Here is a 25,775-nt window from a genome sequence, read left to right as displayed (position 1 = left end):
GTATGTATGTATGTCTGAAGCAAGTATTAAGTTGAATGAACTTTGGCCAGGGTTGTTGGACGTAACCACCATCCAGCTTCAGGAGCAATGGAACACCAGGAGGTACGAGAGCGTCAGACAATAGCTATGAGGTGGCAACGCTCTCCAGCTGAATCTTGCGCCTCCGTAAACAACATGCTCAAGCACTATGAAACTGGCCGGACACTGTAAACATGCTCAAGACTACACAGGAGCCCTTACAATTAACCTCAAAGTTTATGGTTCTTGAAAGATAAATGACTACTGGTCGAGAAACCTAGCAACTTTGAGTACATTTGACTTTAACCTGCGCATCTGTGATTTCGAGGATCATGCTTCAACTCCTGGATGTCCTTCCACTATTGCATATTCATTCCACCTCAATATCCTTTCAGTTTATCCTTCCACTATTGCATATTCATTACACCTCAATATCCTTTCAGTTTAAATTATGTCGACGGTGTAGAATGGTTGACTCAATGAATTTAGGAACTGAACCCGTGTTCGGTTAGCTAAGCAAATTTTTATGAAATACAGTAGTATGTTCAGGTACATCAGCAGGTAGATTTTTTAACACGAGTACAGCGTGGCACAATTATTCATTTGGCCTAGCTAATCAAGTTACATGCGTAATACAGTATTCTACAGACAGTACCGTGATTTAGCTTATGTAATGGAACACACAATATGTGATCATATTTAGCTAGTGCGAGTGAATAGCCTTCTTATGCACTACAGTTAGCAGACAATACTTGGTATACACATCACGATTCCCATTTTTGTCTTCCATAGCGACGAATAAAATATAATATGTTCCTGTGACTCGTGTGTGGTTATAATTATCACCACTCGAGCGCATGCAATAGAACCAGAGGAGGAAGAATATAGAAGCGAAAGCGATCTGTCACTGAAAATGGAGGCCGAAGCAAGGTGGCACAACTCAAGCTAGGCCAGCTTGGGATCGATGTTAACCTCACCACTCACACCCCAACCTTACCAATGCCAACTCTCCTGACCACCACGCCCACACACGCGAGGCCAACCACCACACGACAGTTAATCACATAACATGTCAGACCACCCATAACAGGCAAATATTTACATATAACTGATAAGGGGAGAGAGAGAGGGAAATACCACCCCCATCATCTGTCCCCACGTGGCAACTTTCAAGGGCAGGCGAGGCGTTGACACGAGCCGGAACGCCGTGAGAGCTGCTCGGCGTTCCGGCTCAATCCCTCAAACCTGTGGCCGACCAACATTCTCCCTTACGAGAGGGTAACGTTAGATTAACACTTAATTCCTAATTTATATAAGGTTATATATATACAGTATATATATATCAGTGTTCGTGTAGATGCAGAACAAAAAAGGCCACGCCTGGCATGTCTTCACACTTATAAGATCTAAAACATTATTTCGTTGCCCGAAATGCTTTGTGTGATAGTGGCTACATTAGTATGTGTAAGTTTTATCCCTACAATTGTACATAACTCCACAAAGTACACGCACAAAGAACATGCTTGTTCTTTGTGCACGCATTCTTTTGGAGGAGGAGGAGGAGGATGAGTGTAAAGATCTAAAACTAACCCATGCGACGTAGCTGCATTAAATACCAAAGAAATCCCATTGGTGCATTTGTCCAAGCAATGCTTGAGATTTCGAGTGACCTTATTTTTAGTGCTACGTATGGCAATTTCCCGATCCAACTTGCAGCCGCTTGTTGTTACGGTAAATTACGTGTATACATCGAAATAATATTCCCATATAATAAGTCGGTGACGCAGGTAACAACAACAGCCTGCAGATGAAGGGGTCCACATTGAAACAAGAGCTCTAATACTTTGTTCTCACCGAAAAGACATTCTTGGTTGAGTTGGAAGGCAAGTTTATGTAACTGTGTAACACACCCTCTTACCCCTCACTAGCACTCATTCAGCAGTATTGGGGACAATACCACAATTCAAAATTGATTAATTCGAGAAAAATGTATGAAATAGAAATAAGGCCTCTCACTGAGGCATCAGAAGAAAAACAGAATGCTGATGTGGTATACACGGACTTCGCAAAAGCTTTCGATAAATGTGACCATGGAGTGATTGCACACAAAATGAGGTAAATGGGAATAAGCTGTAAAGTAGGATGCTGGATACTTAGTTTTCTGTCAAACAGCACACAACCAGTAACAGTCAATCATATAAAATCGAGTCCAAGCGCAGTTAAAAGCTCTGGACCTCAGGGTACAGTCCTTGCACCACTGCTTTTCCTTATTCTCATGTCAGATATAGACAAAAATACAAATCACAGCTTCCTATCATCCTTTGCAGATGACAAAAAAAATCAGCATGAAAATTACCTCGGCTGAAGACATTGAAAAACTTCAAGCAGATATTAATAAAGTTTTCGACTGGGCAACAGAAAATAACATGATGTTTAACAGTGATATATATCAGGTATTCAGGTACGGTAAAAATGAGGACCTTAAACATAACACAGGGTACAAAACACAATCAAATGTGCCCATAGTAGGAAAGCAGCATATAAAGGATTTGGGAATAATGATGTCTAACCTAACGTTTAGGGAGCATAACCAAGCAAATGTTGCGTCAGCCAGAAAAATGATCGGATGAATTACGAAACTTTCAAATCCAGGGATCCCATCACAATGGTTGTATTATACAAATCACTTGTGCTGTCCCGTCTTGAGTACTTCTCAGTACTCACTTTCCCCTTCAGAGCAGGAGAGATGGCTGAAATAGAGGGAATACAGAGAACATATACGGCATACATAGACCCAATAAAGCACCTAAATTATTGGGATCGTGTCAAAGCTCTCCAAATGTACTCACTAGAAAGAAGACGAGAGAGCTATCAAATAATATACATGTGGAAGATACTGGAGGGCCAAGTACCAAATCTACACAGTAAAATAACAACGTACTGGAGTGAACGATATGAAAGAAAATGCAGAATAGAACCAGTGAAGAGCAGGGGGTGCCATATGCACAGTCAGAGAATACTGTTCATCAGAGAGGATGTTCAACATCCTCCCAGCGAGCATAAGAAATATTGCCGGAACAACCGTGGACATCTTCAAGAGAAAACTAGATAATTTTCTCCAAGGAGTGCCAGACCAACTGGGCTGTGGTGGATATGTGGGCCTGCGGGCCGCTGCAAGCAACAGCCTGGTGGACCAAACTGTCACAAGTCAAGCCTGGCCTCTGGGGAGTAGAACTCCGAGAACCCCATTAACCAGGTATCAACCAGGCAAGGCATTACATTAACTCTACACCGATGATGTCGGCAAACCAGCTGACAAGCTCTTAACAGTACAAATTTGCTGATGTTTTGATTACTACCTAATAAACATGTTTACAATATAACGAAAGGAGAAGACAAACACCAGAGAAAAAGCTTAAATTATAATGCCAACCAGACTCTCAGAGAACCTTTGGCACCAGCGCACACTGGCTTTATCACACAAGCACGCCCTTTTCACTGAGCAATTCAACAGTTTCATCTAATGTCTTGTAATGAATAAATCATAATTGGACAATGATCCGCGTTTAAACTCGCAAACGATCACCAGCGCTCAATACAAAATCATTAATTATTTTAAATCATTTGCACACAAGTCCCTGATCAGCTTCATAAGTGACATGTAAATCTAAGTTACAACCAAGAGCTTTCTGTTTTAATATAGTGTGTCCATCGAGCAACTACCCGGGTAGCGGCACCAACCACAACCACCCTCCACCTGCAATATCATCAACTACTGGATTTTACTAGCTCAGCATTTCTCCCTCAGCCCTCCCCCCCCCCCCCCAGACACGCGCACCATCTAACCCCATGCCTCGCTCCCGCTCCTAGACCCTCCCTCAATCAATCATCTGCTAGTCTATACTGTCGACCTTCGCCTGAAAATACTTGCAAATCAATCATCACATGTATCAAACATACTACTAAACGGAGCACTAGTAACTCCCAATCACATTATGCCTCCCTTCCATATTCAGTGACAGTCTTGCCCTAACCAATCTCCTTCATTCCACATTCCAACTCACCTGTTCAAGAGGCCTCAAAGCGTTCTCGAATATTGATGAACTAAGGGTGTGCAGGTGATTACTGTATTATTTGCTTGTATTATTTATTTTTGTTAATGCTCAGATACATAAATCGACATTAAAGTGTAAACATACTGTATACAAAGATGGTCATGAACAAAGGAAACGTTAATGAATCGTCTAACTCTTTCCCTGAACTGACAGCAATTTACTCTAAACTTTCAAGTTTGGAAAGTATGGAAAGTGGAGAGTTCAAAGGCCCTCGTGGACGGAGCTGAGGTTCAATACAGCCTTGAGACCGGTCTATCGTTATACTGATCAATACAGACTGGTATCCTATGGTAACTGTCACGGGGGCAAAGATTGGGGAAGTAGAGTAAAAACGAGAGAGCTCTAGCTCTTTGGAACCCGCCTCATAGCTATCATTTGGATGTTTGAAATTTGGTCTTTGCTTTCATTCTTCAGTTCATTCAGTGTTTATAATTTTTGCATCTTAATCCTAAAATGATGGAAGCACTTGAAATAGGCTACCCTGTCAAAAACTTTGGAAACGTATGGAGTTAAGGCACGAAACAATTTTTGAGCCCCAACAACAAAGACTAATTAAGGAGAGGTTTAAACACTAAACATTGATAGTGGCAGTCATATAAAAAATTAATAATTAGAAACATTTCTCTGGGGTAGGTTAAGCGAGTGCTCGTATCCAAGAGGAGGAGACGTATTCTCAGAAGTCTAGACAGCCAACATAGTTGAAATTGAAAAAGAGGCAGACATCAGATAAAAAAGGTTGGTCAGGCAAGCCAAGATCCTCTAAGAGTGAGTTATATTCCAGAGTTGAAAAAGGTGTGCCTTAGCGGCTGAATTTGTCAATGAATAGAGCCGTCAGTATGAAACTGGAAGAAAAATACTGTACGACTTTTTGTGAACTCTTCTCTTACCGGTATATATTTATTCTTAATTTTAATTAATTAGTTCTAGTCGTATTTGCTTCAAACTTTGGATGGAGGTGGTAAGCAAAGGTTTTAGTGCACTACATTTGTTGCACACCTGTCTGCAAAAAGCAATTCACTTACTGTATTCACATGTATCTTACTGTATCTTACTGTATTCACATGTAAGTGAATACATGTACTGTATTCACTTACATGTATCTAAGCAAGTACTCTTCTAGATGTGCTTGCAAGATCAAATATCAACTATCTCCTGTATCTCAGCCACTAACCAGTTACAATAATGCAATAACTGCCCTTCCTCGTTCCTATAAACTATTATAAAATTGTTCATGTTGTTTGCTACTATGGCAAACAGCATGAACACTTAAGATTCCAACTGGTTAAGTTTCTTGCACAAAAGATGCTGTCAGTTACTCTACTATAAAAACTTTTAAACTAATCTTGTGTAGAGCTAGCTATCTTTATACTACATTGCCTTGCTATTCTCCTTTAGCTGCTATTTCTAATTAACTGTTATTTTGCATTACAGTATTTACTTCGTTTGTCCTCCCTCGAACATTTGTTAAGCCACATGTTTTCGGGCTTGCCATTAACATCTGATCTATCACCTAATCTGTCGACTACCTTACAAAAGCTATTACTTCTGGCATTTTGCCCATCCGTACGAAACTATTTCAGGGTTACTTGGTCAAAAAGGTTACAAATGTAACGTTTGCTTTAACTCATATCCTGTGCATATATTATAATATATTTAACATACAGTATTTATATTATAATACAGTATATTTATATTATAATTTATTATACTAGCACGAGAGTACGTTGCCGCGCGGTGTGACGCGCCAGGACACGTTGCCGCGCGGTGCGACGCGCCGGGACATGTCGCCCCGTGGTGCGACGCGCCGGGACACGTCGCCGCGTGGTGCGACGCGCCAGGACACGTCGCCGCGTGGTGCGACGCGCCAGGACACGTCGCCGCGTGGTGCGACGCGCCAGGACACGTTGCCGCGTGGTGCGACGCGCCAGGACACGTTGCCGCGTGGTGCGACGCGCCAGGACACGTTGCGCGTGGTGCGACGCGCCAGGACACGTTGCCGCGTGGTGCGACGCGCCAGGACACGTCGCCGCGTGGTGCGACGCGCCAGGACACGTCGCCGCGTGGTGCGACGCGCCAGGACACGTCGCCGCGTGGTGCGACGCGCCAGGACACGTCGCCGCGTGGTGCGACGCGCCAGGACACGTTGCGCGTGGTGCGACGCGCCAGGACACGTTGCGCGTGGTGCGACGCGCCAGGACACGTTGTCGCGTGGTGCGACGCGCCAGGACACGTCGCCGAAACACGAAATATACTTATCATATCTACTTCAATATATATATTTAGTTCTGAAGATATAATATGTACCAAGTTCTTTAACTACCTCAACGTGTAACCCATTCCACTTGCTCACTTACAACAAGGCAGAGCTTCCTGACATCTCTACAATGTAGCTAGCTTCCTGCAAGTAGAAATCGTTCTACTGCTAGCAATTTTGAATACTTATTTGTTGTAGACGGACAGTAAATAACCTTTAGAATATCCTGAAATTATGTGTATTTCGTCCCCCTTACTGCGGACTTTACTCAGATTGTGTAATTAAATTAAACCCGCACCACTTGTACTTTCCCCACCTTTTTGAGGTAACGAGACATCATCCCTCAGCCCCCTCGCCCCCGTCCCGTCCATACAAACACCTTGAGGTTATCTTGAGATGATTTCGGGGCTTTTTTAGTGTCCCCGCGGCCCGGTCCTCGACTAGGCCTCCACCCTCAGGAAGCAGCCCGTGACAGCTGACTAACACCCAGGTACCTATTTTACTGCTAGGTAACAGGGGCATAGGGTGAAAGAAACTCTGCCCATTGTTTCTCGCCTGCGTCTGGGATCGAACCCAGGACCACAGAATCACAAGTCCCGCGTGCTGTCCGCTCGGCCGACCGGCTCCCCTCTTCCTCTTACCAGACCTACGCCCATCACCACCATTGTTCAACTAGCCCGCCCTGTGCATCATACATTTGTATCTGTCCATACATTACGTGGCAGCTTCAGCCTGCCTTTGGAAATTAATAATTAACGAAGATTTTATTAAAATACGAAGGGCGATTAAATAAAAATTCACAAGGGTTTTATTTTTGTAGTCGAGTTTTATTCTCCAGAAAACACCACCCGACTGAGAAAGAATACCCGGATGTAATGGGAGATTTGCTTGATCACAGGGGTCTTGCCTGGGCTTGATCCTTCCCGGGCAGAACAATGGGTCTTTCCGAATATATTTCCTCACGGATGTTGTATTTCAAATTCAAATACACTTGTCAATTCAAATACAATTGTCAAATACACTTTGACAGTGTCGTCAAAATGTGTTTGACGACACTGTCACACCTCTTTCAACTCCCACCAGTAATATTAGCTATTCTTCACAAAGACCCCGTGTCCGATTATGCTACTTCAAAGGTAAGCAAGCCAACATTTAGTAGACAAGTGAGCATCTTTTCGACAGGCGCACGTGACCTCGCAGCCGAGTGGACAGCGCTTGGGAGTCGTAGTCCAAAGGCACTGGTTGCGATTCCAAGTCGAGGAAAAAACAAATGGGTAGTTACTTTCGCCTAATCCCTCTGTTCGCCTAGCAGTAAATATGTACCATGCTCTAGCTTACATCCTGGGAATGTGCGCGTGTGGTAGAGAAATAAATGCAGTAGATAAGATATGGGAAAATAGGTAGAGTCGGTACATTTAATACCCGACGGTTGAAAAGGCGGGGTCCAAGAGATAACAGCTCGACCTTGTAGACACAAACTGTCCTCCATGGACAGGTTTAGAGATGTGTTAAACTATATGTTTAACACATCTCTAACCCTGTCCTTGAAGGACAGAAGAAAATGTATATATGCTGGTTAGCATTGTAAATGTGTCTACCACGTCTGTGGTAGACACATTTATTATTCTCTACCACGTCTGTGGTAGAGCATAATAATAAAAAAAACTGTAAATACACCACCCTTTACGTAATCTGTGCAACTGACGACACACCTTGTTTTTAACACGAAATACTGCTTGTGCACGCTCTAAACAAACCAATATAACATAACACAGTAAAGCCCACCTCATCCACAACACGACCCAGACATACGTGTTAAAGCCCCCACCTCACCCTCAACCCGACCCAGACATTAAAGGAGAGCGCCCCAAACGCAACGCCGATTTAAAGTACATATTATTCGATAGAGTCGAATATAAACAGTACACATTCAAATAAATGAAAATTATGATATTTATAATCAATACGTAAACAAAATCGACAAAGTTCATAAACGTTAAATGTTGGTAAGTCACTAAGAAGTAGGCCTAATTTAAAAGGCAAAGGCAATCGACACCATATGAAGCAAGGCATCATTTATCGAATTCATATGACACCCATATACGCTATTCTTAAAGTTGATGGTTACTTAATTTATTACATAAAGCTTCCCATAACGTAATTCAGTATTCGGGTATGCGTGGAGTCAACTTACACATCGCTTTGAACAAACTTCAAAATGGAGACTCGTCCAACATGAACCCCTGAACCCGCTCCCTTTGCGATAACTGTCTTGACACCCACCGTCGCTTCCACCACTCTGACTCAGCAACACGTCATCAGCGCAGGGCCGGGCCGAGAGGCAGGCGGGGAGGAGAGGATTGAAGGACGGGATGCGAGGGATCCGACTGTGGGGAAGGTAGGAAGGCTCAGGGAGGACAGACGGACGATGAGAGAGCATGGTGAGTAGCGCAGTGAGATGATATGGAGGGTTGTGATGGTGTACATGGGGGGGAGAGGGAGGGGTGGGGTGGGGGAGAGTAGGGAGGAGGGTAGTAGGGGTAACCAGGTAGCCGTCCGCCTCTTCTCACACCACACATACAACTACACTCGCTACATTAGCGAGTGTTAGTTGTAAGAACACAACTAAGGAATTAGTTGTGTTAGTTAATAGAACAGTAAGGAATGAACGGGCTGCAAAAATCACTGCTTGCTTGCTCCACAGGCGGCTCATGACTTATTTAGTCTAAGGCTCAATTCAGTAAATGATAGAACATTATGTCAAGACAATTTCACAGTAGTTAAATTAATATACAGATCAGGAAACAACCAACCTGAATAATCCTAAGGTAACACCACCCACCTGTCTCGAACACGCTTGCCGTGTGCTTTAACTTGCCTCTCTCTCCTCGACACCTTTCAAGTCGCAGCTGTGGTTTCTCTAGATTCACCCCCACTTCTGTCTGCTCTGCCCCAACATCTTTAACCTTTGTGGAAAACAAAAACACCAGCGACTTCCTTACCCCCCTCCTCATTTGTCTAACACCCCTACCTCCCTCTTTCATGTCTCCCGCCCCGTCCCTCCCTCAAAGCTTGAAAATGATCGAGAAAAGTAAAAGTAGGGAAAATATATGTAAGCAGTCTTATATACCTATACAGTCCAAGCGAATGGATATGTAAGTCGTCGCATTAGGGCAAATCTGTGAGTCATAATGTCGGAAGACCTTACCTTTAAAAGAACACAAAGTAGCTGTCACAACTGTAAGAAAAATATGTTGGATCCTAGAACCTTTCGAACAAGAGGTGCCATACCACTGACGATACCTTTCGAGACACTAGTGCACTCTAGGGAGGAATATTGTTGCACAATAACAGCCTCATTCAAAGCTGGAGAAACTGCTGACCTGGAGTGTGTGCGCAAAGATCCTTTACTGCTAGAATCCACTCGACATCTAAATTAATGGGACCGACTAAACATTTTAAATCTGTATTCTATGAAGCCCAGGCGGGAGAGATACATAATCATTTCCAACCTCGCGTGGTGTTCAAGACATTAATCGATAAACACCTCCAAAGGATACCTCATCAACCAGGCTGTAGGTGATACGTTAGGCTGCAAGCAGCCGCGTCTAACAGGCTGGTTGATCAGACCACCAACCAGAAGGCCTGGTCAGAGACCGGGCCGCGCTGACGTTGATCCTGGCAATCATCACAAGGTAAGGTAGACCAATGCCAAGGCTCCAGAAATATATTACACGCTTCCGAACTGTTGCTGCTGATGCTACTGCAGTCTTACAGTTAACGGCAACGTGGAAAATTAATAACTGCGATCACATTTCAAAATACAAGTACAATATAGAATCACGATTTTGTGCGGGAAAGTTGTTACTGTAAAATGTGAGTTGTAACGTATGTGTAAACTCTCTTCATTAAGAGGATTAGAGCGACTGCAACCTTCTCGCCTGTCTCCTCAATCTTACCTTATAATTTTATTTTTCTCAATTTCAAAGAGTTCTTAGTGATATATATATATATATATATATATATATATATATATATATATATATATATATATATATATATATATATATATATATATATATATATATATATATATATATATACACACACACACACACACATATATATATACATACCCTCCTTCCTTCTGGAGATGTTTTAATATACGCAAGTACTTAAGTTAATTCGTTTCAATTCTTCTTCCGTGGTCTGACACTCACATTCTGACATCACGTTAATTTGTGTTAATTTTCGTGATTTACACACACACACACACACACATCCACAACATTTGTTTAGACAACCATTTACATTGACGCGCATGACACACTCAACAGTTAGCTGGCATGAAAGAACAAAGTTAACTACGCTACCAAACATGATCTGTGTCAGCAATGAGGACAGCTCCGCCGGCGATGTCTCATCTCACCTCACATCAACATTTTTCCTTCACTTTCACCTCCAATGTTTTATCCCCAATAAAAAAAAAATTCTGCAGGACCCACAACTGTAAATTTCACCTTTTGTAAGGGAAATAACTTTCTACACTTATTGACAGGTTGAAAAGTTGATGCCTCATGTTAAAAGTGGATGTTTCTATGCTACCTTTACCCTTCACATTTGTATCTACCTTTCGGTCTAGTTAGATATTTTATTGTGCAGTATTATTGAACCTAAGCCAATAGTACCCCCATATATATATATATATATATATATATATATATATATATATATATATATATATATATATATATATATATATATATATATATATATGGGGGTGTATATATATATATATATATAGTGATCTAAACTCACGAGACTCGTGAGCGGCCAGTTTCTTGTTACAGCGCCTCAGTTCTGAGAGGAAATGCGTGCTTTATCCTGGGTATGCACCCAACCTCCGAGGAGCTGGATGAGGTCCTCGAACACTGATTGTTATATTGTCATATATGTGTGTGTGTTCTCTGTAAACTGTAGCATTGCAATAAAACAAATTATTATATATATATATATATATATATATATATATATATATATATATATATATATATATATATATATATATATATATATATATATATATATATATATATAATAGGGGTAGTAAGAGAGGAAACGATTAAAGTGCAGGCGATGAGTCACAATAACGTGGCTGAAGTATGTTGACCAGACCACACACTAGAAATTGAAGGGACGACGACGTTTCGGTCCGTCCTGGACCATTCTCAAGTCGATTGATTAATCAATAAACGATTAAAGTGTTCAGTGAGAATCCACAAGGTCTTCTCTGAATACCCTTTATTTCCTTCTTCGAGGCTGTGGGTCCCTACAATTGCACCAGCGGTGGTACCCCCTTATTATAGTGATCTATAGTAGACTTATGTTTAAAACGTCAGTTGATTTGAACAGGAAACTTAAGCGGCTGCTAAGGAATGTTTACAGTTGGAACCACCTCAAAAACCTGTCAACAAAATGTTAGATGCCAAAAGCAACACAAAATTAGATCATCAAATTTTAATCGATTTGATTTTAGAACCTGGAGTAACCTTCCAAACAAAAACAAAACACAATCCGACAATGTTAACAGAAACAAGCAAACGGACGGACGGATAGACATAGCTGAACACAATCTTCCCACATTCGAAGCCTTGAGGATTGAGAAAGAGAGGATTGAGGAAACAGGGTTGAGCTGCTCTAGCAGTCTGTCTGATAGTGTAATGCCAGACATCTAACACTCGTGGTCCAGTACACGTACAGAACGAGTCACCAAATGAACAAAAGCATGGTGTCACCTTCGTACCAAATGGAACCCAAATTAGGGAGGTTCGATTTTTTTCGTTTTCCATCATGGTGGTCAAGTGTTGCTTCACTTTCTTATATGTAAAACAAAAGTATTTACTTGAATTTTTGCAATTTTCTTTTTTTATTTGTACAGCATTTCCATCACCCCCTATGTGTGCCATTGCTCCTAAAGTTCAGAAATGCTGTCTTAGAACATAATAAAACCGTTTAGGTTACTCAGCATCACGTTTTCTCTAAACACGATCTGCAATCACTTTTACATCCTGGCTCCTATTACATACTGCTCGGTTTAGGAGCACGATAGGCCACTGGAAGAATTTAAGAGCAGGATGGGTTGTGGGAGAGGGGTTTTAAAAGTAGGATAGACTGGGAGGAATTTAGGACCAGGGTAGGTTGTGGGCCGGGAGGGAAGGAGAGGATTTGAAGCAGGATAGGCCGTGGGGGCTTTAGAATCAGGATTGGCAGTGGGAAGGGGGAGGGTTGGAGCCAGGATAGGTTGTGGGAGGATGGATTTTGGGAGCAGGATATGCTGGAGAAGGGATTTGAAACCAGAAAAGCCTGTGGGCGGAGGGGGTGGGAGCCGGATAGGCTGTAGGAAGGGGGGCAGGAATTAGTATGTGGTGAGTTTAGGGTCAAAGGTATGGAGTGGGTTTAGAGGCCAGGAAAGGGGTACGAAGGGCAGGCCACTGTTTGGAGGTGGGCCAATAAAGGGGTGTGAGGGATCTGTTTAATACACTTTGTACTCAAGAGGTTTTTGAAAATGCCAATCTTAATTACTTTACGAAATCAAAGCCAATTTAAGAAGAAAATTAAATGTACACAATTTAGCAAATTGCCTTTTGTTATTGGTCAAATCTAAAATGACAGGAACGCTCAGTCACCGAAGCCATGTAAATCTGCTCAATATATAAATTCAGGTGAGGCTGACAATGTACAAGACATAGACAATAAAATTACAAAACCACGCAAACCTAATTAATAGGATCAATGAAAAGTTAATTCATTAATTCGCACCAAACCCGACTGGCACATTTCCGCACCATGCACCTGGTGACCTAAATTTCGCACAATACCAGCAGAGGCGATTACAATTTCCGATGAACGGCGTGGGTTGAAATAAAAAAAAATTATTTAATCATACTTCCATTTTCCAATTAACAAATCTGCCAAGATTTCTATGTTCTTGAAGAGCAAAGATAATGTATTAGTACTTAGTTGTGACACAGATGCCACTACGTCAGCCGGTAACTTAACAGTATCATGACAGACCCCCACACCAAACGCCCGCATACACCAACCACAAAAGATCCTAGAAATCACATGACGTGCACCTATGACGTCATAACTTATGCTTGCCCGGGAAATATGCCTAAATTGTGTCAAGAGACGCCGGTGTTGTCCATTCACGTGGCGGCGATTTGGCGCCGAGAGGCTGCGAGGAGAGCCAGGGGAAAAGGGGTACTAAAGGGCGGGGTTGACGCAGTCTTGTGCATTCATGTGCGGCTACTGCAGACGTCACAGCCCGTGGTGGTGGTGAGAAGCGGCGGACACTGCATCTTCTCTTACCTTGATCGATGAAGGCCAGCCTAACCCCCACCACCAGTAAAAAGGTGTCACCGTGTTTCCAGGCGACAAACCTGCACCAGGATTATGGGGAGGGAAAAAGGCCGGGGGACGGGGAGTGTTGAGTTAGCTTTGTACGAAAGTGACAATATTTTTACCTTGGTATCCCTCTGGCAGATCAAACGCCGCTGGTCTAGGCTACCGCAGAGTGCACAGTAAGCGTGCCTCGGCCGACAAGCACAGCAGCAGGGGCTAAGGCAGTGTACTGTGTAGAGTGGAGCCAGAGAGTATCCCGCACACTAACACCAAGGCAACTAACCTGTGCTGGTGGCTCGCTGGCCGCCGGCGTGCGCACACCCTCCCATCCCAGTTACCAGGCCGTTTACACCATATCTTCCCATATTTACACCAACTACACCACCAACGCTTCAACCTTCACCCTCTAGTGCAATGTCCTCCAGCCAATCGCCATCTCCACATCCCCTGTACTTCCATTCCTAGCAGCTCATCATCATTTCCCAAATCTACTAAACCAGAACCGGCAACTCAAGTGGTGAGATTTAGTAGCATCGGGCTTTAAAGCTATTAATACCCTTCATCTATTTGATAAGTACATTTTGCCTATGTAACAATTGCTCACGAATTCGTCCATATGGGAGAAAAAATCATCCATCAGCCCAGCACCAACAAACAGGCCGGACGAAAGGCAGACAAAGCCCTTTTTGACAGCTGGTCGTGACGTCATCACCAGCGCTTCCCCAAATCGCTGACATCATTTCGCTACCGTAACGCTGGTTCTCTCGGGTAAATCCATTACGATCGCTCAAACAAATCTTAATCTTTCAAAGCCGAATTTCACGATTTATCATCATTGAAATCAAATAACCAACGACCAAATGAAAGCAAAAGTAATGGAAATATGGAAATTATTCAGTGCCACAGAAAACGAACGAAGATTCAAGGAAAACCACACGCAGAAACAAAGGGAAGGCTCAAGTAGACACGATAATATATTTAAACATTAAGTAATAAGTTTCATTTTCGCCCATCAAATATTTGTTCATGATATATATGTTGTAACATGGTCCAATTTCATATTTCTATAAATGTGTAATGTCAGGCGCATAATAGCGGTAGAAGTATGAAAAAGGTCAAGCGCTCAGAATGGTTTAAGTAGTGCCGTTAATTAAACACGGAGAGTTAAGGGGATTCGGAGAATGGATGACGGAGAAGGGGGAATCCCGGGAGTGGATGACCGGGGAGAAGGGGGAATCCCGAGAGTGGATGACCGGGGAGAAGGGGGAATCCCGAGTGGATGACCGGCGAGAAGGGGGAATCCCGAGAGTGGATGACCGGGGGGAAGGGGGAATCCCGAGAGTGGATGACCGGGGAGAAGGGGGAATCCCAGGAGCGGATGACCAGGTGGGAATCCCAGGAGCGAATGACCGGGGGAGGGAGGAATCCCAGGAGCGGATGACCAGGGGAAGAGGAATCCCGGAAGCGGATGACCCGGGAAGGGGAATCCCGAGAGCAGATGACCCAGGGGAAGGGGAATCCCGGAAGCGGATGACCCGGGGGAAGGGGATCCCGAGAGCGGATGACCTGGGGGAAGGGGAATCCCAGGAGCGGATAACTCGGGGGAAGGGGAATCCCAGGAGCGGATAACTCGGGGGAAGGGGAATCCCAGGAGCGGATGACTCGGGGGAAGGGGAATCCCAGGAGCGGATGACCCAGGGGAAGGGGAATCCCGAGAGCGGATGACCCGGGGGAAGGGGAATCCCGAGAGCGGATGACCCGGGGGAAGGGGAATCCCGAGAGCGGATGACCCGGGGGAAGGGGAATCCCGAGAGCGGATGACCCGGGGGAAGGGGAATCCCGGGAACGAATGGCCCCGGGGGAGGGTGAATGACCTGGGGGAGGGGAAATCCCAGGAGCGGATGACTCGGAGGAAGGGGAATCCCAGGAGCGGATAACCCGGGGGAAGGGGAATCCCAGGAGCGGATGACCCGGAAGAAGGGGAATCCCGGTAGTGGATGACCCGGAAGGGGAATCCCAGTAGTGGATGACCGTGCAGGAGGGGGGGTTCCTGGTAGCAGATGAACGGGAGGGGGGGTTGTAATCCCAAGAGCGGATGACCGGGGGAATGTAATCCGGGGAGTGGATGAGGGGGGGATATCTGGGTGGGATGATGAGGACTCTGGGGAGGAGGAAGAAGTGGATTCCAAACTAGTATTTACCCAAGTCTTTCCTGAATCTAAATGTTTCCAGTTTATATCCACCGTTTCTTGTTGAATAATATTTTGTATTGATATAGTTACAGCCTTGTTTATTTACAGTACTGTACTTCTATCATGTAACCTCTTACTCTGTCTTTCTAGACAAAGTTATATTTTTTATCTCTTCATAAGGAAGGTTTTAAATTCCTGAGGGATTTCTCTATGCATTTAAGTGAACCTGTATATACTTTTGGTACAGTGACCAAAACTGAATGGCCTAACAAGAGGCCAGATAGCAGAAGACTAACAAGTCATATTACTAAGGTTCTAGAAATATATCTTGGTAATGTTGTTGGGACGACCACGATCAAGGGATTGGATGCACCCGATCATCGCCCGAGGGATATGATATATCCAATTGTATACCGATATGTTGGTATACAATCTGCTTAATTCCATACATTTATGCTTTTATTTATTTGGGGGGGGGGGAGGGTGCTTAAGATCTCTACTAATCATTATTCCCAGACCTTCATTCACATTCAGATTTCATAATTTCAACCTGGTTCACCTGATATCTGGTAAATATTATTACTTTGACTCAGATTCCTATATTTTCCTGCCTTGAATCTGCTTATTTGCCAGAGCAAATCGTGCTAGTGGTGCTCAATTTACTATTATACAGTCAGCTTAAGCATAAAATGTGCTTTTTAATGTACTGATTTGTCTGTGCACTTATTTTTTTGCTATGTTACAGAGAATGTAATTATTCAAGTAATATTACTTGAGTATCAAGTAGTAGTTACAGTACTTTTAATTATAATTCAGGCAATTCTAGGCTGAGCTATTCATATTTCTCAGTGAGTAAAAGTTATTTTGTTATAGACATCCCATTTCTTAAATTATATGAATGAGGAGTGTTTACAGTTTTGTTTGGTGCATAGTTCAGCGGAACATAGCACCCATTTTAATAGTAATATTCACAAGTTACCATTTCCATTAAACAATAAAATCCTATCACCAGGAATAAATGTCACGATGAGGGTATTTATTTACCAGAGAACCACTATTTTTATATCGTAAAAATACAGTACTGTATTATATATTCATTAGACAAGATTTTAAAATGTGCGCATCAATATCCTCTTGCAATCTTGTTGATTCACTGAATGCACTAGATCTTATGGTATCACAGCCTAAAAATGTCACCAATGGTTACAAATAATATAAAAGATAAATTACAATACAGTACTGTGTAATACTGAATTTCTGTAGGCAACAGTGGCTAACAAAAATTTAGTAAAAGACACTGCAGAAGGCCTATTAGCCCATGAAATGAATTTGCAGAGTTCTCAATCCAGCTGCTGAGGAATCCCCAAGTACCTATACCTGGTAGAACTAATGAATGCATGATGATGATAATGGGTATTTGGACACCAGTAAGAATACTGTTACACGGCCTGTTGGAGTAAAACGATTGATAGCCGAGCTTATGTGCTGTATTACATGAATCTCACACACAAGGTTAACAATGAATATGTACAGAATACTGCACTCTCAATCGAATCTACCCATTCATACTAAACTCCATTTTTGACACGTACTGTTCGGTAGAACTTCCATAATCACAACCTCCACATAGCAATTCCTCTAAATGGACAGAATTTGCTTACCCAGGCTGCCTTCCACAAGTAGGACTAACTCCTCATTCCCTCAACCTGGTAGGCCTACTGAGTGTATGTGTACATATCTGTGTGTAGTGGTCTCAAGTGTATACTCTCTAGCTTAGAGCTTAATCTTAACTCAAACATGCTGCCATCACACCATAGTCCCTGATGGTATAGAGGTAACACTAGTCCCAGGTCTTGAAAGTGATTTGATCTGGGTTTGATTCCTAAACAGATAGGATTTACTTGGCACCAAACTGTTCCTCCTCCTGTTCACCCAGAAGCAATTGGGTGAAAAACACAATTTTCCTCCCTCCCTCTTAGGTGGTGTATGGTTGGCCTGGTCTAAGACCGGGCCGTGGGGAAGCTAAGCCCCAAAATCATCGCAAGTTAATCCCTCCCTCACTCGCTCACTCTTCCCATTGGGAAAATCGAGTACCAAAATGAGCCACAGAGAAATTAGAAAAAACTTTTTCAGTGTCAAAGTAGTTAGTAAATGGAATGCGTTAAGAAGTGAAACATCTAGGAGGATGTTTCTTCCTGCCCCCTTCCCCCCCCCCTTTTCCTGTCCCTCCTAACCCTGCCATTCGACCCACCCCTACTATTGTCCTCCCTCCCTCCCACATTCCCCCCTCCCCCCCCCAATTAGCCCCTCTTCTCAGTCACCAAATATAATATTAGGGAGCAATGAAACTACAGTTCTGTCTTGTTTAAGGAAATACAGAAATTTTTTCCTGATAAACTCTCTAAGAATCTCTGCCAATATTTCACACTTGGGCAGAATTGAATCCTTGAGATCAGATGGGTTGGGAGGGGGGGGGGGAGTGAATAATTACTAATATTTCTTAAAAAATTTAACTTTGGCTACTCTGTCCAGCCTATGTCTGCTCATACCCTATTTTGAGGTTATCTTGAAATGATTTCAGGGCTTAGCGTCCCCGCGGCCCGGTCCTCGACCAGGCCTCCTTTTTGGTACACACCCACAGGAAGCAGCCCGTAGCAGCTGTCTAACTCCCAGGTACCTATTTACTGCTAGGTAACAGGGGCATCAGGGTGAAAAACATTTTGCCCATTTGTCTCCGCCTCCATCGGGGACCGAACCCGGAACCTCAGGACTACGAATCCGAAGCACTGTCCACCCAGCTGTCAGGCGCCCAGGCCATTTTCCTTGCAAATTTGGGCAAGGTTAGCAGCATCTGGCTTATATGTAATATATATATTACATATACAGTATCTGTACTATAAGAATGTATGTCTGTCCAAAGTTGTAGGCCAGACACTTGGGGTCTAGCCTCACCCTAATTGGCAGGGAAATGGGCTATGGTATGGGAAGAACATAGGCTAGTTGGTGGAGGTCGCCAGAATTCAAAAGGAAATACTGTACTGTAGTGTGATAGGGTCACATTCAGAGCCCTACTGACAGCTTTTGGCACAGCCTGCCAATATGCCTGCACAAATATTTTGGAAAAAAAAATCTTATAGAAATATACAGCATTATTCATTGATCTTGGTAAAATCACCAGAAATTTCCTGTTATTTAAAATAAAGCCACATCCCATCGAAAACAATTACAGTACAACATCAATTCAGCGAACTATACCTAAGTGATATGGGGCAAACCCCAATTTGGTGCAGCCAGAGATCCCTCCAGGATGCATTTCCCATGCCCTATGGGCTGATTTCACTTACTGAAATTTTAATTAGAACCTATAATAAACAACTACCAAATGAACATGTCTGCAAATTTTTTTTAACCACATTAGTTTATTTCTCACATTCCCTTCCTCAAAACTTATTTTCAAAGAGTAGCAGTGCCATATCTGAGAGAACAAAAACCCTACCAACTTGAATAAAAAAATATATAAATATTTTAGTTTTTAAATATTCTCAATCACTTTTCCAAGGCTTCAACTGTTTCTTGTAATGGTGAGTCCATCTATAAAAATCATCAAAATATGATTGGAGCCATAATAAGTTACCATTCCCTAATATTTCTGACGCTGTAAGAGCCAACTTCACCAAGTGATATTTTAATTTCAACCTGCCATATGAAGGACAACTACCAAGAAAACCTGTCTAAAGAGATTTAATAAACTGTACATCTAACCATTTTTTCTATGCCGTAGTCTTGAAATCTCACTTTCAAAGGAAAAAAGGACCCATAGCAGTGAATGAAAAAAAGGGAATAACAAAATTAAAATGAACGATAGAATTTGCTTTTAAATGTGTTCAATGGTTTTCCCAAGGCCCTGTACAATTTTTTTTAATGTTGTGCCCATCTACAAAAATCATTAAAAGCATTCCACACAGAAATCCCAATAGCGTGATGCATCAAATGAACAAATCATCAAAGGCCGTGATGAGGGTTTGAACCTACGTCCAAGAGGATCCCAGCTGCGACTTAATCGACTGCAGGATCCGTGTGAGGTCAATAGACCTCCCGGTTGCAATTCTTTTACCATGTCACGGTACAGTCGATTAAGGTGTGTCTGGGATCCTCTTGGACATAGGTTCGAACCCTTATCACGGCCCTTGTGGATTTGTTCATTAAAACATGATTGGATCCATATTAAGAGTGCTATCATATATATCTAATTTCCCCATGCTCTTTGGGCTGATTTCACAGAATGCAATTAGAATTTCAATGTGTCATATGAAATGCAACAACCAAGGGAACCTGTCTGTAAAAGATTTAACCAATCTAGCATATTTCCCACACCTCAAAATCTCATTTTAATGGAATAATTTTTGAAGGAACAAAGACCCATATTTTACAGAACAAAAATCTCTACAACTTGGAAAAATAAAAACCATAGAATTTGGTTTTAGATATGCTCAATGGCTTTCCCGAGGCCAAACTATTTCTTGTAATGTTGCCTCTATCTATGAACTCGGTCCCAACATTCTAAGCAAATCCACACATCCCCTGCTTCAGCGAACTCGTTTGCCAAATCAGGTGAGTAAATTCAGAGCTTCTCTGAATTGAGGTTCGTTAAATCAAAATTCCAATGTATGGTCTAAAATCTCCCCCAACGTAAAAAGAAAGGACAACTTACACATTCAAAAGGGGGAACCATTGTATTGTGTGAATGTAATTTAATATTATAGAGAGTGAGACGATCTTAGTATGCTATTTGTAATACTGTAGGATAGAAAAAAGCAGTGGTGTGAAGGGGAGGGAGGGGAAAAGTGGTTACCAAGATGGTGGGAGAAGTGGGTGATGAGGGGGGAGGGGAAAGACCCATACATTTTTTGAGCAAACGGGAGAGGCCTAAGGGGAAGGCAGAAGGAAAGGAGGAGGGAGAAAGGAGGAAAGGAGGAGGAAGGGAGAACATGGGGAGGGATGAAGGGTGGGGACAAGGGTTGGGGACTTGGGTGATCAGGGGGAAAATGGATGGATAGAAGAATGGGTGGACAAATGGAGATGTATGGATAAATGAATGGATAGATAGATAAGATTGGTAAATGGATAAATTGATGGATGGAAAGATAGAGGAAGAAATCAATGGACAGATGGGTGGATAGATGGAGGGATGTAGATGAAGGGATAAATTCACTGAATGCATTGAGCAAATGTTGGCAAAGTTAATGCTGCAAATTTGAAACATTCCGTATAAAGATACTGAATTTTTTTTAGCATTTTTTAGAAAGGTAAAGAGTTCTTTGGTGACATGTGGATGAATAGGCACATGGTGGATATTAATAAGGGTATTAAATATATCAATACAAAATAGAACACAGAACAATGGATTAAAATTAGTTCATTTTAAATTTAGGTAAGGCCTAGGTAAATTCTGGTCAGGAAACAAAGATGTTGATATGTGGAACAGATTACTGGGTAACATAGACCTGTGGCCAGATTCATGAAACAGTTATGCAAGCACTTACAAACCTGCACATCTTTTCTCAATTTTTGGTGGCTTTGTTAATAATTATTAAACAGCTAATGAGCTCCGAAGCACAAGGAAGCTGCTGATAACAATAACAACAGTTGATTGGGAATTTTTCATCTTTGTGAACTGTTTAAAATAAATGTAACCAAAGCCATCAAAGATTGAGGAAAGATGTACACGTTCGTAGTACTTGTGTAACTCCTTCGTGAATCTGGCCCCTGGGATCACTTGAATGTTTCAAGCATAGGCTAAACATATATATATAAATGAGTTTGGGCAGATATAAATAAAAGTTGTTACCTATTGGCCAATGGACCTTCTGCAGTTTCTTAATTCTTAGGTTTTTATTCTATCTGATGTATCTGAACTCAAAGAATTGAGGATCAACCCACAACAGCAAGCCTTGTACCACTCACTTGCAGTAATCTTGAGGTTATCTTAAGATGATTTCGGGACTTTAGTGTCCCCGCAGCCTGGTCCTCGATCAGGCCTCCACCCCCAGGAAGCAGCCCGTGACAGCTGCCTAACACTCAGGTACCTATTTTACTGCTAGGTAACAGGGGCATAGGGTGAAAGAAACTCTGCCCATTGTTTCTTGCCGGCGCCCGGGATTGAACCCGGGACCACAGGATCACAAGTCCAGCGTGATGTCCGCTCGGCCGACCGCCTCCCTCCCAGTAAACCTCAGAATGTCACATCAAGGAGAACTGACTGCCTTCCTTTACTCAGTAGTGTATTAAACCACATCTGGAGCTGAACCTGGTGTTAAACCCAGAGCTCAGTATTCTAATTGTCACAAGTACATTGTGACAATTATCACATCACACGGTACAAGTACTAATTGCATACTGCCACAAGGTGGCCACAAAGTGAGCTCCCCAGTGTATTTCTTCACCTGTGGAGAAGGCACCATTACCCACATGGTATGGGGGAAGGGATGATAACTATCAGGAGAAAGCAGTAAGCCACTATAAGTATACAGCACTTGAAAAGGATCAGGATATGGATTTGGGATGGGACAGGGGAAAGGAATGGTGGACATCTCTATACAATGCAGATGCTCTGATGATTTGTGTTTAAAAGAATCATGCATGAAATGGAAGTATTTTAAACTACCAGTATGGAGACTTTAAAGCCTAATCTATGAAGAGTAAGCTTGCAGGTCAGCGTCCCTAACTGTCCGCATGATTGGGCACCATTCCTAATGGCCTAGTGCTTTCTCCTGATAATTACTTTTAATTACAGCTCACCAGTTGATTTTAAAACTTTACCAAAGATAACCAAACTACTAGAAGCATACCCAAAACTATTTGTAACCAAATGAATACAAGTCTGTATGCACAGGGCAGTTTGGCAGCTGGGTTAGTTAACCTACCTTACCCAACTGGGCCTAACACTGCCTAACTTAAGCTAATGTGAATATATATAAATATAACAATACAAAAGGTTCTGACAATCTGAAAATGAGATTTATTGAACTGTCTTGGTTATGATTTGACCACACCCACGACAGCCTTAAATTATACATTTTTGCTCAGAACATCTGCATACGATACCACCATACCCTATATTTGATCTAAATAACCTAAAAAGATGTCTCAAATATATACAAACAAGCCCAATCTCAATTAAATAATGTTTAGCCTATGTATCTTTAACCTTGGCAGACTCGACACCCTCAAAAGATAAATAAAAGCCACTATATATTTCTCGACTGACGACCAGATACTTTCTCCCTCCAGAGTACCTGCAGTAGCTAGCTTAACTATAATTAAAGATAAATTAACCATACCATGGTTGCCAGCAACACAGGTTCTAGGGGGGAAGAATTCTGTTATCTTTACAGGTTTCTAAAGACCTTAACGGGGCAGATATATTTTTGGAGAAGAGGGCACGTTCCACCACCTCGCGACGCTCTCCCCAACTTTAAAAACTATAATTACTCATTCATAACTCCCTACAGGGGCAAGGGATTCCCCAGAAAACTTCACTACCCAGCAGGACGACGCTTCAAACTTAAGAATACAACCGCTGGCCGCTCAAATAAGAGGGCCAAGAGGGCTAATAAATGCACTTACCGTACTCCCGTTGACAGCAGTTTCCAGGCGCGGGCGTTTGCACGGTGGTGGCTGTGAATTTTCAGCCTGCAATTCTGACATTTATCCCGCGATTCACTCACACATAAATCGTTCACAAAGCTTTGCGGAAACACGGTCTCTCTCTCCACCCGGGCTCGGGACACCCTCAGACGAGACACGAGGTTGCCAGCATAAAAAACACCCCAAAGGGAAAACTCCACCACGCGCCTCTCCCTCTCGGCGTCGACAAAGAGACTACGACGTTATGTCTTCCGCCGCCCAGATTCGACCGGCCGCCTACCGCCCACCTCCGCCCTCACATACCTCTACAAAAATCAATTAGGTCTTCTTTTCCACAAATAAACTCCAATATACCATAAAGACACATATAGGACGTAATATACACCGGGGTGATTTATATTCCACCTGCGCCACAGTTGCCATTCCCCGCCATGGCAAGATTATTTTTGTATTTTTATTGTCGGTATTGTTATTATTATGAATAAACTTGCGGTATGTTGTATTGACCATTACTGTATACGTCACTATAGAAATATTTATACGTAGGACCAACATAAACCTTTAATTATTTGTATATTTCACAAATATATAATCATTTAAACGAGAGTTCAGTCATAATTGTTATTATATGTGTGTACTTTTATGTTTTTTTTTATTTATCAATCACTGGATGATCCATACACTTATACTGAATTTTGTAACTAGCTCATCAAGATTGTAACTTACTTAGCTAAATGAATTGTGGGGTTCAGTCCCCGATCCCATTATGTGCCTCTGTAACCCTTTCCACTACCGCCCATAAGATGGGTATAGGGTGCATAATAAATGAACTAAACTAAGTTAGTTTAATATCCCCATCTCACAGAATGGTTGTGCATTGAATTTTGTAACTATGTAGCTCATCAAGATTGTAACTTGCTTAGCTAAATGAATTGTGGGGTTCAGTCCCCGAGCCCATTATGTGCCTCTGTAACCCTTTCCACTACCGCCCCACAAGATGGGTATAGGGTGCATAATAAATGAACTAAACTAAGTTAGTTTAATATCCCTATCTCACAGAATGGTTAGTCATACACGGAATCAAGAGAGAACATGAAATGCGAGGCTGATCTATTAGCCTACACTAGCACACTCTGGGTACAGTATAAGAATATCTTTCAATATTCGTGAGTGTATTAAGTAGTTACAGAGCTCAAAGTACTTCAACCATTTGGTCTGAAATCATTGACAACAGGGCAATCAGAGATATAGTGTTGCAGAGTGTGTCCCAGCTCTTGTTCAAATAGTTGTGAACAAGAGCTGGGACATACAATTGGAATGTTCACCATTGGGGGGATTCATTACCTGCAGCCACTTGCCATAGATATCGATATGCCAGGTAGACCCTAACCTGGAAGTGGCCGATTCGTACATAACAGTTACTCTTGGAAAAATCTAAGAAAGGATTTTATACTTACAGCAGGTAACAGTGGTGATGTCACTTGTACAGGTATTACCAGAGAAGAACTATTAATGGCGATTAAAGTTGGGAAATCTAACGCCCCTGGGAGGATGGAGTAAGTAGGCGATGAGTCACAATAACGTGGCTAAAGTAAGTTGACCAGACCACACACTAGAAGGTGAAGGGACGACGACGTTTCGGTCCGTCCTGAACTATTATCAAGTCGATTGTAGGCAATAAATAGATGCAGACAATAAATAGACTAGAGAGAGGTGAGGAGAAAAATGTAGTAGAGGGGATAGTAGTAGGAATAAGAACTGCAGACGGCCTATAGGCCCATACTAGGCAGCTTTTATTATAACCACCGAATGAGAAGGAGATAGTAATAGGAATAAGAGGATTGTAAGGGAACGTAAAGAAAACAAAGAACAGAAAAGAGAGAAGAGAGAAAGAAAAGGAAAGAGAAAGAAAGATAAATGGAAGGGGAAGCTATGTTAGGTCACGTTTGTTAGAAAGATTAGAGCATTTAAGTATATACTGTGAAAGGGAAGAGTTCACAGCAACAAAGCCAGGACTCAAGTTCATGTTGGGTACAGTGTGTATTAGAGCCGATTCAACTAGACGGCGTCTATGTAGAGTAGAGGCAGGAAAGATTATTTTAGAGGAAGACCAATCAATAGGATGATTGGAATCCCTCACATGAC

General features: G+C 42.4%; 1 protein-coding gene across 1 annotated transcript in view; it reads right to left on the bottom strand.

Annotated features, from left to right (window-relative positions):
• LOC123760050 (ubiquitin-like activating enzyme 1) overlaps window positions 1-23,870 on the bottom strand; it is a 45,893-nt gene extending 22,023 nt beyond the window's left edge. The window contains 1 exon segment of the mRNA XM_045745453.2: window positions 23,610-23,870. Within this exon segment, the coding sequence (XP_045601409.2) occupies window positions 23,610-23,690 (81 nt within the window). The 5' untranslated portion in view covers window positions 23,691-23,870.
• Between the last annotated feature and the right edge of the window lie 1,905 nt (window positions 23,871-25,775).

Source organism: Procambarus clarkii, chromosome 16 (genome assembly GCF_040958095.1).
Source record: "Procambarus clarkii isolate CNS0578487 chromosome 16, FALCON_Pclarkii_2.0, whole genome shotgun sequence".
In the NCBI taxonomy this organism is placed as follows: Eukaryota; Metazoa; Arthropoda; class Malacostraca; order Decapoda; family Cambaridae; genus Procambarus; species Procambarus clarkii.
This window is presented reverse-complemented; position numbering and strand designations above follow the sequence as displayed.